General features: G+C 39.2%; 1 protein-coding gene across 1 annotated transcript in view; it reads left to right on the top strand.

The window, feature by feature from the left end:
* The window catches only part of si:ch73-281f12.4 (RA_Radil_like and Myo5p-like_CBD_Rasip1 domain-containing protein), a 33,803-nt gene that overhangs the window by 6,449 nt on the left and 13,128 nt on the right, over window positions 1-14,226 (top strand). The window contains exons 5-10 of the mRNA XM_022673578.2: window positions 2,561-3,232; window positions 3,442-3,479; window positions 5,359-5,543; window positions 5,716-5,825; window positions 10,090-10,309; window positions 10,392-10,564. Coding sequence (XP_022529299.2) covers window positions 2,561-3,232; window positions 3,442-3,479; window positions 5,359-5,543; window positions 5,716-5,825; window positions 10,090-10,309; window positions 10,392-10,564 — 1,398 coding nt within the window. The remainder of the gene's footprint in view (window positions 1-2,560; window positions 3,233-3,441; window positions 3,480-5,358; window positions 5,544-5,715; window positions 5,826-10,089; window positions 10,310-10,391; window positions 10,565-14,226) is intronic.

Below are 14,226 nucleotides of genomic sequence, written 5' to 3'. Positions count from 1 at the left end.
GATTTGACCCGTCACTCAGGGGTGGAAAGCAGAGCTAGAATCAACATAGGCACTGCCAAGAGCTCTGTCCACACACATGCAGGCCAAGTTAAGTGTGTGTCTTCTGGCGGAACTTGTGAAAGGAACGCTCAGTACATGTCAGGTCTCACGCTGAGTTTTAACAGATTAAAGGCTTCGGAGAGGGAAAATAGATGGACGCACGAAGCATGTGCGCGAACACGCTTTGTTCTCACCACAAACAGATATGCACCAATTCTACTTTCTGTTTCTGTGATAAGAGTAAAGCAAAAAATAGAAGTGGTTCAGTACACTGTAATCTTAAGCTCCTTTCTTGATTGTGTTGGCATATGGAGTGATTTATTCGTGGAGAATAACACTTTCACTGTTAATATTGTATTGATTCCTCTAACATTAGGGTTTTTTTAAGCAGCAGGTTTCTGCTTCCACAAAGATAAAGCATTATGTATCAGCTTAATACCTCTTCACAAACTGTCTGTTTTCCAGCTAAAACCTTAACTTAGCTCTAATATACTAAAAGACTGACTGCATTTCTTTGTGTAAATGACACTCATGTGACTTGGGTAACAAGGTACATTTATTGGTGAAATATCGCTACTGAGGTAAATTTTATGAGTAAATTGCACTCCTAAGGTAGCTAAATGTATGACCAGAATAACACTGCTGAAGTAAATACGCGATTAGGATAGCACTGCTTTAATTGCTTAATGTTTTAAGAAGCGAGACAAAAATAAACTATATAATATTTATTTATTAAATGATTAATAAACTGGAGTAATAAATAATAAATAAAAGCGTTCTAAATACAGACATAGTTTTCATTATATTTAGTTTGAATTTTGACCAAAAAACATTTTACGGTGCATCCTTTTTGGAAACATTCCTTTTTTTTTTTTATACATACATTGACAGGCCACGTCCATTTTCAGGCACTGGAAACTGCTCCAGCCCTGTTTGTTCTTGATTGTGAATGCTGCTGAGTATGCAGTGTGTGTGTGTGTGTGTGTGTTTTGTTTGTGTTTTTTTTTTTTTTTATTGGGGCAGGGTGGGGACATTTGCAGCACTGGGAAACCCACTGCTGCCTGACCTGCAGCACAGACAGTCTGAGTTACTTTTTAACGCAGCAGTTATTGATAACATCATATTTTCAGGTTTACCACCATGTGTATTTATTTGACCTTGTCATTGAATTCGTCATAGGGTAATATCAGTGCTTCCTTCTACGCTAAGAAAGCAATAAGAGTCTGCTGGTTGTTTTGATAGTGTGTGAGGATTGTCTTAAGGTTAATGACACTGTAAACAGGAGTTAACATTCCAGAGGGATGAGGCTGCCCACAGTGCTGTAATTTGTGCAGGTAGAGCTCCGCCATGTGCACTTAGACTGAGGTCAGCTGAGGCAGGACAAAGCTGTAATCAGTACAGAATCTTCTGCACTCGTCTTTAGATTGTTGGCTTCAGTTGTCTTTCTGTGGTACTTCTGCTGTCAGTGGATGATGGATCATATTTCTGTGGTTTTTTTTTTCTTTTTGCAGACAAGTGAAGAGTGAGTTTTCAGGTAAAAGGATTTGAAGCCATAGTCATTGCTCAGGAAGAGATTATTTTAAATTAACAGATTAGTACAGCGATATGCCAGTCACTACAGCAAATCCCCAAAGACCCTTCTTTTAGAACAAAGAGTTTCTTAGGAACAACTGGTTAGCCATTGCTCCGTTTTTTTTGGAAAGTTGTGGGAACCATTGATGAATTTCCTGATTTATTGAATAAACTCTATTCATATGTTATATTTTAGTCCTTAAACAACCAATGTCACAAAGCAGCTTTAGCTCTTTGAGATCTGGGTTCAGGTGTCTCAGCAAGCCAGAGGCAACAGGGCAAGAAGGTAAAGCTTCCGCAGATTAAAAGAAAGAAACTGGAAGGAAGGAATTCGGATGCAAAACAGGAACCCATCCTGCTCTGGTTAACCAGAAATAGTAGAACAACAAGAATAACTAGACAGAAAGAGTGAGATCATGAAGAGTTATGACTAACGTGACAGCACATCATGTGTTATGTGAATATGAGTGAGTGATAATGATCCTACAAGTTAAACAGTAATATCCACAGCATTACAATAGGCAGCAGTGTAACAGAGAGTCTGGTTAGGCAGCACTAGGACACAGAACAGTAGGCACAGGTCAACTGTATACTTGGGAAAGAAATAGAAAAAAAGAGTATGGAAATGAGTTGTGGCGAACACTGTTGAGTTTTAACAGTGGGGAGAACCTGATCGAGAGGGTAGGCAAGCACCAGCACCCAACCATCATATATGTTGGTCTGTAATGGAGGGATAACTTGGTGTGGAAAATGTTTTTAGTCTAAATTTAAAGACTTTGGTTGTGAATAACACAGGGAACTAAGACCAGTGTAACTTATACGTGCCATAGTATAAATAGAATTTAACCTAATTTCTCATTGCTCTGTCAATGTTGGTATTGTGTGCAGCCATTTTGTTTTGATTGCACCTGAATTATTTTTTCTATTATTATGTTCTTATCTCCTACAGGACTTTGTGATCTACCTGATGAGCAGTAACAGCTGTATGTTTGGCTGCTGCAGTGATCCTATTGAAGATATGGAGCGGTTGAAGTTAGATGTGGTGCTCTATGCACCTGACGTGCTACCACAGCACTGCTGTGTGCGCCGTTTAGACCCTACCAGTCCTCAGCCTGAGGGCAGCAAGAGGACTCTTACCCTAATCCAACCTCTCAACGAAGCTTTTGTCACCCGCAATGGTATTCCAATTAAGGACGAGGCTGAGCTTTTCCCAGGCGACCTGGTAGGTCTTGGCCAGCACTACCTTTTCTTGTTTAAGGATCCTACAGCCCCTGATGCCCAGAAAGCGCCATCCTGGATGGCCAGTCTGTGTCCGCCAGCTGAAGACTCATCTTGTAAAACCTGTGGTTCCACTGTAAGAAGACCCAGGACCCATAGGAGAATGGCATCCAACTGGAGGGACCTTGAGGGCAGGGTCCTCTCTGTTTTCTACCACCAGCACCAAGAAGACCAGGTGCTAGAGAAGATCCTCACCATGGTGGACCCAGGAGGAAAGGAACCCAAACTGATTCCAGCTTTCTTGCTCTGTCTGTGCATCCAGCACTCTGTCACCAGTTTTGAGATGGCACTATTCCGCAAGCTGTTACTGCGAACTGCCAACCAGATCCAGCTCACCATGTGGGTGAGTAATCACTTATTAAAATTACTTAGGGATATTTATGTACTGGTACAATTTATATATCTTATCATGTTTTTTTATGCAGCATTCTCAGAGTTTATTATAACAATGTGGAATGTTATAATCTGTTACCAAAGGCACGTGTAAAGTCTCCGACCCACTTTACGAGAAGTATCTTTTAACAAGAATGTTTGTTTCTGTTTCCTTCACAGGAGAGAACAAAAGAGCTTGCAGCACTTCAACCAGACTCGTGAGAAATTTTCTCTTCTGACTTGATTTCACATGACCCTTAAATAGCATTAGTGAGAGAAAAATGTTCTTAATGAGGGATAAGTTCAGCACAGGTGGACCTACCATGCTAAACACATTTTTTGGATGATATATTGTTCCAGAAATGATTCTGTAAACAATATTATTGTCTTGGCATGTATGGTCATTTAATACCATAAATATAAAGATAGCATAAAAATACATTTACTAGGAATACAAACATTTTAGGTGTTTGGAACATCTGTCATTTTCCCATTATTTTTAAAGAACAGTGAACATATATATTTAGACAGTAAAATTATAATAAAAAATGTTTAAATATCCTACATAAATATTGCAGACAGCCAACCATGAATGGAAGTATGTAATGAAGAATTTACTGAAAGTTTGTGTAAAGTAGAATGTGTCTGTCTAAATTTGAAAGCTTTTGGTACCGGTATGTGAGCAAAACAAAAAGCGAATAGTAGGGTAAATGCCATAGTATAAATAGTATACAATTATTTTGATTGTTTAATTAACAAGTTAATATTAAGAATAATTATATATTATAATAATAATTAATAATAATCTGACTATTATAACTCAGATTAAAACTAGACGGAGTGATAAAATATCCTAAATAAATAAAACGCAAATTTAATAAAAACATTGTTTTTTAAAACTAAGTTGACCTTCTGTCAAGTTAAAAAAGGCAAAATTGCAAAAGAAAATCCTATCTTTATACTCTTAAAATACACCTAGACATATGAGCAGTGTCAGCTGCAGCTGAGTGTCCCTGTACTAAATTAGTCTACCAGCAAAGAGCTGCTTCAGAAGACATCTTGCTGTGATATGTTGGAGTTGGCAGTTTTTTTCATGGACAATTGCCCAGCCACACTACATCCTGGTTTTAAACCACTTCTCTCCATATTGTGGCAAAGGTGAAAAGACTAACAACTGAAAAGGAAGCCCTCAGAATAAAAAAAACTTCAGTGGATATATGGTTTTAACTCCCTTTGATTCAGCATGCTCATTGTTGATGGAAATCAAAGATAAGTACGGAAGTTAAATTATTTAGCTGCTTTAATGTGTCAAAAGATTTAAACCACATTCTCTTGTCCCTTTCTATCAGTTTGTGAGCACGGACTCATGGACTGGTAGATAAATTAAGCGTGTGAAACTGTGGCACAGCTGTCCACCAGCCCTCTTCCCTTATATGTTTACTGTTGCGTTATAGGCTTAAGTGTTGCTGCAAATGGTTTGACGGTGTAGATAAAGCAGAGATGCAACAATACACTGTCCAAAATTCATGGGATAGGAACTACCATTGTGTCACATGAGTTTGGCCTTATTCTGTGGAAGATGAACAATGAAGATGAACAATGACTTAATCTTTATATGATTTCTGCCACAGTTGTCTGTCTGCTGTTTGTCACAATCATTACCACCCACTGCGCTGTACACTTTGAATGGTAATTCCTTCTGTAATGACTATTACGGAGGTACAACTTCTGTCATGCTGTCCCATCAATTGGACATCCACCATCAGCCCTAGTGGCCAAACCTGAATAGTTCATGTTGCCTTGCCATGAGCATGCTGAACAGCCTCACCTTCACGAAAACACCTCATAACTTATACAGGTGTAGGCATTCCACGGCAGTCCTCTAAGGCAGCATTGTATAATCAGTTTAAATACCTTTATCCCATGTCTTTTGCTTTGTCTGTATTTGATCAAGAAGAAAATAAAAGCTTTCTGAAATCTTCTTGACATTGATATTTGAATATTATACACCACACTATTTATATAGTTTTCTACTGTCATGAATTTCTATTTACCCAGAATGCTGAATATACAATAAATATTCTCTTTGCTCCACAGTGGATCTGGGGTCATGCAGCCAGATCCAGAGGAGGTGCATCTGCTGGGCATGGAAGAACTGATCCCTGGTTTGCAGCCACTGGTATTTTGGATGGCCAATTCTATTGAGTTGCTGCACTTCATCCAGCATGAGGTGCCCATGCTTCTGCCCTGGACGCAGCAAGATGAATACAATCAGAGCAAAGGTTTTTATTTATATGTTTTTTGCTCAACTCACTTTTGTTGTTCACATTGTTTGTTGTTTAGTCCGCTGGTAATAACAATGCTGTTCAAATGATCAAAATCTTAAGTGGATTTTGCAGAAGTTTGTATTTGGGGAGAATTTGCTTGATTTGTTATGTTTCTTTCTTTCTGTAGAATTAAATTCTCAAATCCTGTCTACACGCACTGCCTGTGAGGAGGCCATGACTGTCCTAGAAGAAGTCATTATGTTTACTTTCCAGCAGACTGTCTATTACCTTACTAAAGTAAGTTCCTCTTTCTCAAACACCTGCATATACTGGGACGTTTTCTGCTTTAATGGAAAGTCACAAACCTGTAGCTAAATCATATAATATTAACACAGTTTACCACAGCCCTCCTACAGTTGAAGACCTGGAGTGTGTGTTGTACCGGACTTCGGTGTGTAAACACCATTCTTTTCTTTGGTGAACATGCCAGAGAAAAGTCATAACAAAGCTGTGGAAACATACTGATTTGTCCTGAGACGACTGTTTGAGATTGGGTGTGTGGAATTTTTTGTCCCTCTCCTTCCATGGAATCAAAAACAATCATGTGTCCTGCATTTTCCCAAAGTTGGGATACATTGAATTAAATATATGTTTCACTTTAGTTTCTTGGTAGATTTTTTTTTTTTTTTTTTCTTTGAAATTATTTTTAATTTAGATTCAGGGTCTTAAGGTACAGTTTACAAAATGCTTACAATAACCTTTTTTTATGCTTGATACTCTTATTATATTACATTATATTTAAGTAATAAATGAATAAAACCTGAATGTTTATTTTGTTACAGTAGTATATTCCTGAAAAATAAGTTTTGTCATTTTGCCAAGAGTAGTGTTATCTCAAAAATTGCCCACCCCCATATTACACACTGCCCAGAATTCTCCTTCAATACATGTTTGCTGTACAATTTGGGATTCCTACATATTTACACTTAATTGCACACATTATTCCAAGTCACTTCACAGCATAGCATTATGGAAATCGGTCATAAAGTGCTACCTGAAGGAATGGCTTCGGAAAGGCAACATATGTATATGTTGTAAGGTGTTAACTTGTGAGAGAGTTTAAGATGAAGCCAGGCCTAATAGTGGGTGCCAGGTGGATGGAACTTTACATTTTTAAAGGTAGAAGTGCAAGCATTAGCATCTACAGCCGACAAAGCAGTGGGTGATAATGATGGTGACCGGTTGTTTCTGGCGTGAATTGTCCACACACATAGACAAATGACTCAGAACGATGCAGAAATGAGTTCCACATTCAATGCAGGTGACCACACATACACACTTATACTTCCATGGGATATGGTCAAAGTCATGACACATGATACTAGTCCCTGTCCCTTTACTTTTGGCTTGTCATTGCAATTTTATTTTATGCTTTTGTAACTTTCAATGGTCCTGGATGAGTGTCAGTTTTGAGAATTCCTTCCTTCAACTGTCTAGTAAATGTTTATTGCCCAATTGCTTACTCAGTAGTAACCAGGACCGGGAAATCATTCAGGCTTCGTGACGTTTTGCACATTAAGGACCATAAAAATTCTGGTTTGCAAACAAACAGACAGACTTTACCCCACTGGCCACACCTCCACTAACCAAAGCTCACTTAACTCTCTAGATGTTTCTCTGATGATATTTTCATTACTTTTAGAAACACATATACTAATATAAATTTTCTCTGATCTACTGTGTTTGGACACTGTTTGTAACTAAGCTGTGCTTCTTTGAGAGAAAAGGACACATCCTAAGGTCTGTCAGAGTGCTGAATGTACAGATGTGCACTCCTACAGTCATGGTTGTGTCTTTCTAGAGTCTATAAACTTCTCAAATGTTTATTATGTGTATAAGAGAACATGTTTGTCTGGTCTGTCTTGAGTAGTGAGGGGTGTAGAGTGGAGGGTGGAGAGGACTTAATGGTGAAGAGAGCAGGAAGGACATAGTGACCCAGCAGCAGCCTGCTGTTCAGTTCACAGGGAAGCAGCTGTGAATGTTTAGCCGGAATAGTGCAGTGAACACAGAGTCTGTTTCCTGCTTAGGAAGAGGGCCTCAGTCGTCACTAGACAGCCAGTGTAGAGTAAGGGACCCTTCTTCATTGTGACAAAATGTAGATGTTCTAGATGTACAGGCATTTTCTCAGTCAGCTTTACGATATAGTCACCTGGAACGGCTTTCAGATAACAGCTGTGCTAAGCTGGCCAAGAGTTCATTACTTGAATTTTTTAATACTGTATAAATGAGCGGGACACTAAAGTTCTAATATCGTTATTTATTATGGAAGCCCCACATTTTTTTCCCTTAAACCAAAAAAAAGTAAGGTTTTCATTATTTTTCCATTTCCTTCACTATTGTATATATTAGCCTCAATGCTACCAGCTGGCAACAGCAAGTTGTGACCAGGTTAGCCAAAATGCTTTATTACTCAGAAAATAGGTATTTTGATAATTTCTGCTGAAATTATTGTTTGTTGTTTTGCTGTTTTTAAAGTCACATGCTTCGATGTATTTCAGATACCTCATTCCTTCACTTTTCACTTCTCCATTCATGTGCGCTAAATTAGGACATGTTACCACCCAGGCTTGCCTTTGGTTTGATCTATAGAATCACATGTGACTGAAGGAATGTGTAATCATTGTGATTTCAATAGTGGGATCACTAAGCGCTTGAAGAGTCATCACCGTCTTTGAAGGACTTGTCTTGGTAGTGCCCTCGCTATGTGAATCTGACTGACAGATGTGGTGATGTCATGGTCCTGGACAATGACCGAAGAATGTGTCAGTGAAGGAGAAGTGATGTGGGCTGGGACCTTTTGTCCTGGATGGATTACTCATTGACCTCTAGTGTGTTTAGTGCAGCCAGTGTGAAGAGGCCCAAAGATTCCTGGAAATCAAAAGCACTTCTGCAAGTCACTCTGGATGAGTGTTTATTTGCGTAATTAGTAAAAAGTAATTAGTATTACTAAGTAGGGTTTACATATGTAGTTTATTATGTAAATAAAAGTGTCAAGTTTGGTATCCTTAAATATTGTTATTTGAATGTAGTCATGGTGGACAGATCCTATCCCACAATGCAGCCGAACACTTATGTTCTGTCATGTAAGGCCATCCTCCTATCTGTTGCGAGGCCAAAATAATCTAAACTGAAAATTTAATTGCCATTTGAACAACATATTTTACATCACTTATGAAATCTGACAAAAACATCATGAACAGTTTGAAACATTTTGTAGAAAAATGTGCAAAAACATGATTTTCAGTTTGTTATGGCTACTGCGCCTTCACAAATCTCCACAGCAAGATGCAGCCAATTTGAGCAAGATTATTTCAGCAAGAGGTTCTGAATAAATTACTTAAACCTGGTATAGAGCATACACTTTTACAGTATTGTAGTACTAAATGCATTTGGGACATAGCTGTTGAGTTTCACAAGCTCCATAAATGTAAATCTCCAGATGGAATGGTTTAGATGGTTCCTTGCCTTAACATGTAATTACTGTGCTGTAAACTGTTGCTAAAGTAAACAAAGTTCCATTTAAAGTTTTGTTTTTAGTATGAAGTTCTCCAGTAAATTGTTTTTAACTCTTAACTGAAGGTCAGTAGCCCTTTGTTTAAACAGAAGCTTCCTGTATTCTTTTATGATCTTCCACATTAACTGTAGTGATATTAATTCCACATGGTTTAGGGGATAGCCTTTCTACTATAAGATTAAATACCAGCAAGGTCCAGTCTGTTTATTTATCCTCGACTTTGTAGTCTTTCACAGTCGTGTAATCATGACCGTTATCTGTGCAGTGAGGGGTTCAGAGATTGAGCCAGTGGGGAATGTAAGTGTGTTTGTGAGCTCCTCTTATCTCTGTAATTCCTAAAACTCTCACTGCAGGAGGAACAATGGACTGTCAGTGCTGAGAGTTTCTCCAGACTGCAGAGCTGAGTTTTAGACGTATATCTGTGCTCTGAGTGGAAGTCTGTTTTTGCCATGCTTCCTGTGGTTTCAGGAAGAACATACAGAATCTGCTTCTCTGAAGTTACTGTCTCACAGTGGACTGCTGGGACTAACTGATATGCAGCTATCTAACGACTGCACACTCTGCTTAAATTCAGTCTTGTTTCTTTATCTGACTGTTCGGTGTGTACAGAGATTATCTGCAGGTTGTTGGTTTTGCTTTGGGGCATTTACATGAACTTTTTAAATCATACACATGACAAATAACACCTAATGATTATTTTGAAAATCGACTAATTTGATAATTTTATTTTTTAAAATAGTTATTTATCAATTTATTAACAAATTATTTACCACACTTTTCTGTTCTTTACTTACTACATTAGTAAACTCACAATTCTAACCCACACCCTGTTTTTAGTGTGCTCTGCCTTTGCCTGTCACTATCATTTATTTTGGGTGATAATGTTGTCCCAGGCAGTATTGTGATTAATTTTATTATTCTCATTACATGCCACTGATATAATGATCATACACGTGAAGCCTAAATTTCTCTCTTTTCTCTGGACAGAGTTTGTATGCAGTGCTGCCAGGACTGCTGGACAGCAACCCGTTCTCAGAAAGTGGGCAGCTACGCATGGCTGTGGGCGTCGGCGACATCCTGGGTGTTCTGAAGAAGGCACTACAGCTACTTAACACCTTCCAGGTGCACACAGAGATCTCCTCGCAGCTCCTGGCCTATTTGTTTTTCTTTACCAATGCCTCACTCTTCAATATTCTCATGGAAAGAGGTGAGAACCACACACTCACTATAATAGGTTGTTAATGATTGCATCTAGAGCTCTTTTAAGGCTTCCTTGATTTGGTTCTTAGGTTCTGGAGGAGGGTTCTACCAGTGGTCGAGAGGAGTGCAGATTCGGGCTAATCTGGATTTGTTGATGGACTGGGCTCAGAGCATTGGACTGGCTGATCTGGCTGCTGAATTCTTTCAGAAACTCTCATCAGCCGTCAACCTTCTGGCCACACCTAAGGAGACCTTACTACAGGTATGTTTGCTATATGCTTTGGGCATTTCCCTCTTAAATGAGACGTGACTTCTGTTTGCCTTGCTTTGCTGTACCTGAATGTAGAGTGTTAACGCAGGGCAAATACATCTGTTGTCTTAAATCATCAGACCAACCTATCAGTCTGGTTTTTAGAAGCTTCTTTGGCTTCTGAGTGGTGAGATTGACTGTATTTTTGGCACTATAAGGCACGTCTAAATCCTTTCATTTTCCCCAAAATTGTCAGTGCGCTTTATAATCCAGTGCGCTTTATGTAGGAATTTTACCAGTCAGGTTGTAAGAAGCAGTAAAGGGACTGCTGAAGTGCAGCGTTTCAGTTTAGAGTTCTAAAAGAGTTTCAGTTTAGTTCTCCAGCAGTATTAGCATTAGCTGCTAACCGCGCTAAGCACTAGAGATTTTGCTGTCCAGACACAAATAAATCGAACTGTATTCTGCGTGTTTGCCATACTAAAACGTGGGATGAACAGCTAGCTAATATCACCCTGTCTTACCGGGACCGGGTGGTTAGCCGCTAATGGTCCGTCTTTAGTGGAAATCTAAGCTTACTGTACATAAACATAAGTGCTTTGCTTACCCAAATAAACAGTTTTTAGGAGAACAATCTGTGTAGATTTACATCCATTGCTCGCTTGATTGTCTAACTTGTCTGAAATGTTTTGTGGGTTTTTTTTTTTTTTTTTTTTTTTTAGAATTACAGTTTTGTTTACTTAACTTAGCTTTACAGGTGGCAAGACCTGCTGAATTAGTAGGAAAACTTGGTGACATCCATGTCTTGGAGGAAGCCGATTCTACCTAGTTAGTGGAAATTGATTATGACTAAAATTGGATTAAAAAAAAAAACTACAAGAAAGAAACCTGTGTACAAAAAAGGTTTTGGTGTTTAGCATGTTCAGCAAGTCTGTTATACACTGACGTGGCTGTAGTAACTGAGGTAAATGGTTTATGATTTTAAAACACCATCTCAAAGTCCTTGAGGTCCTTCATAAATACAGCAATGACCTCATGCAGTACTATGCAAATCTGTTGCATCAACAAAGGGGCTGGCTTAAGGTGTCAAGTGCAGTCTACTGTGACAGTGTTTTAGGTAGTGTGGTAATATTTATTTCCTTTAAACCGTTCCATTGTCTTTGTTCGCTGCGGGCAACTCTCCTGTACGCTGTGCTGATAGTGCCAAAACTAAGAACCTGCAGTCTGTTTAAGTTGTCCAAAAATTTACATAATAAATTAGTTTTTTACTATCTAATATATTCACGTTCTTGTTTGCTGTTTATTTCTGTGTACTAAATATGTGGTAGGTTTTTGTTGTATTATTGTTATTATTATTATAGTGCTGGTCAACGAATTAGAATAATTTGAAATAGTGCAATCATGAAATTCTTTGAATGCATTTTTTGTGCAGAAAGCAAATCAGGTGTTCACCGCACCTGTCCTACTCGTTAGACTAATCAGAGAACTCGTTACCTGGAAAGAAATTTGCTCAGCTGAGCTTTCCAAAAGGCCCATTTAGGCCATTTAACTGTGACACTGTTGTTTTATTGAATTAGAATAATGGAGAAACCGTTTCATTGAATTAGAATAATTTTTATTATAATTACAATCATCACTTTCTCAGTATTTTGTGGCTGCCCCCTTGGCTTGTATGACTGCCTGAAGTCTCCGCGGCATCGATTTGACCAGCTTGTCGCAAGTTTCCGCACTCACAGCTTCCCAGGCAGTGGCGATGTTCTGCTTCAGTTGGTCCAGCGTAGTAGGCTTTCTGTCGCGAATTTTCCGCTTGACGATGGCCCAAAGGTTTTCAATGACATTGAGGTCAGGCGAGTTGGCCGGCCATGCCAAAACTTCAAGCTGTTTTTTAGTGAACCAATCTTTAGTCGACTTTGCCGCATGAGCCGGTGCAAGATCCTGTTGAAATATGAAGTCTTCTTCGCCGAACTGTTCCTCAACAGTCGGAATCAGGAAAGTTTCCAGAACATCTTGATATACGGCAGCATTGACAGTCTTCTTGAGGAAGCAGAGTTTCCCTACACCTCGAGCGGACATGCATCCCCAGACCATAAGGCTCTGGGGAAACTTGACGGATCTTTTCACGCACTCGTGGATGTAGGTTTCGCCACCACGACGCCAGACACGAGGACCTTGGTCACCAAAGGAGATGCAGAAGCGTGATTCGTCACTGAAGACCACTTTCTGCCAGTCTTCAGCAGTCCACTCGCCGTGTTCTTTGGCCCACTTCAGCCGTTTCTCCATTTGTTTCTTGTTCAGCATCGGTTTTACTGCTGGAACGCGAGATTTGAAGCCGAGTTCGCGCAGACGACGGTAAGTGGTTGATCTGGAGACGTCAGCGCCGGTCTGCTTGTTCCACAAGTCGGTGAGCTCGGAAGTGGACTTGAACCGGTTGCTGACTGCGATCTTTCTCAGCTGCTTGTTGTCGCGAGCAGAAGTTTTTCGGACGCCGGAACAGTTGGTGCGCTTGCTGCAGTTTTTCTTGAGAGCTTTGCAGACGGAAGACTGGCTGATGCCGAGCTGCTCAGCAATTTTAGTTTGGGTCAAGCCTTGTTGGCGAAGGGCTTGAATTTGAGCCACTATTCCGGTTGAGAGGTCGTGCTGCTTACCCATGATTGATTTTACAACTTAGAAATTCTACTCAACCCTGACTTTATACTGCACAGTGAACACTCTTCACAGAAAACAAAAATTCGAGCATTTATTCTAATTCAATGAAACGGTTTCTCCATTATTCTAATTCAATAAAACAACAGTGTCCCAGTTAAATGGCCTAAATGGGCCTTTTGGAAAGCTCAGGTGAGCAAATTTTTTTCCAGGTAACGAGTTCTGTGATTAGTCTAACGAGTAGGACAGGTGCGGTGAGCACCTGATTTGCTTTCTGCACAAAAAATGCATTCAAAGAATTTCATGATTGCACTATTTCAAATTATTCTAATTCGTTGACCAGCACCTGTATTATACAAAGGTCATGATCTTGGTAAGTTTTGGTATAGTAAATAGACAAACCTTTTATAGATGATTTTGCTTCCACTGTACGTATAAAGTATATTTTGTCATGTTGCAAAGAATAATGTTATTGCAACAATACCCTTAAATATGGCAAAAGTTTTTTAATGCCATATCGCCCAGCCCTAGTAAGCTTGCAAAATATCTATCATGGTCCAGTTTGACATTTGTCTTGTAGTCCTTCTGGACTCTGAGCAGTCTCCATCTAAATGCCTTGAAAATATTTACTCATGTTATAAATATATTGAAACTGTCTTTAGTCAAGGAGCTTTTTAAAAACATGCTAATGCTGTTCCATATCTGGCAACCAGAAGTATAGAAATTGGACTGGGAAATACCAATAGTGGATGTTGGCACAGAAAGTATGATATAAATCGGTGCTTTAAAGCATCTGTGTTGTTTGTTGTTTACTGCAATATGGGATCCCGTTAAAGTTTAATTGTTTGAGGAAGTTGTCTTGGGTAATTGTTATGTTAAAGGGCTTTACAAATGTTACAAGGTGTCAACAAGACTCATCTTTCCCAGGAAGAGCTTTAAAAGGCTTTTCTTTGGAAAAGAAAGGTGAAGTTCACTAGGGATGAGCATAGCCCAGTGATTAGAAGACTACTCCCTAACAAAGGGCTAAATGTTAA

This window comes from Astyanax mexicanus, chromosome 19, assembly GCF_023375975.1.
Source record: "Astyanax mexicanus isolate ESR-SI-001 chromosome 19, AstMex3_surface, whole genome shotgun sequence".
Taxonomy (NCBI): Eukaryota; Metazoa; Chordata; class Actinopteri; order Characiformes; family Acestrorhamphidae; genus Astyanax; species Astyanax mexicanus.
The sequence above is the reverse complement of the archived record's forward strand: the minus strand, read 5'-3'. Positions and strand labels throughout refer to the sequence as shown.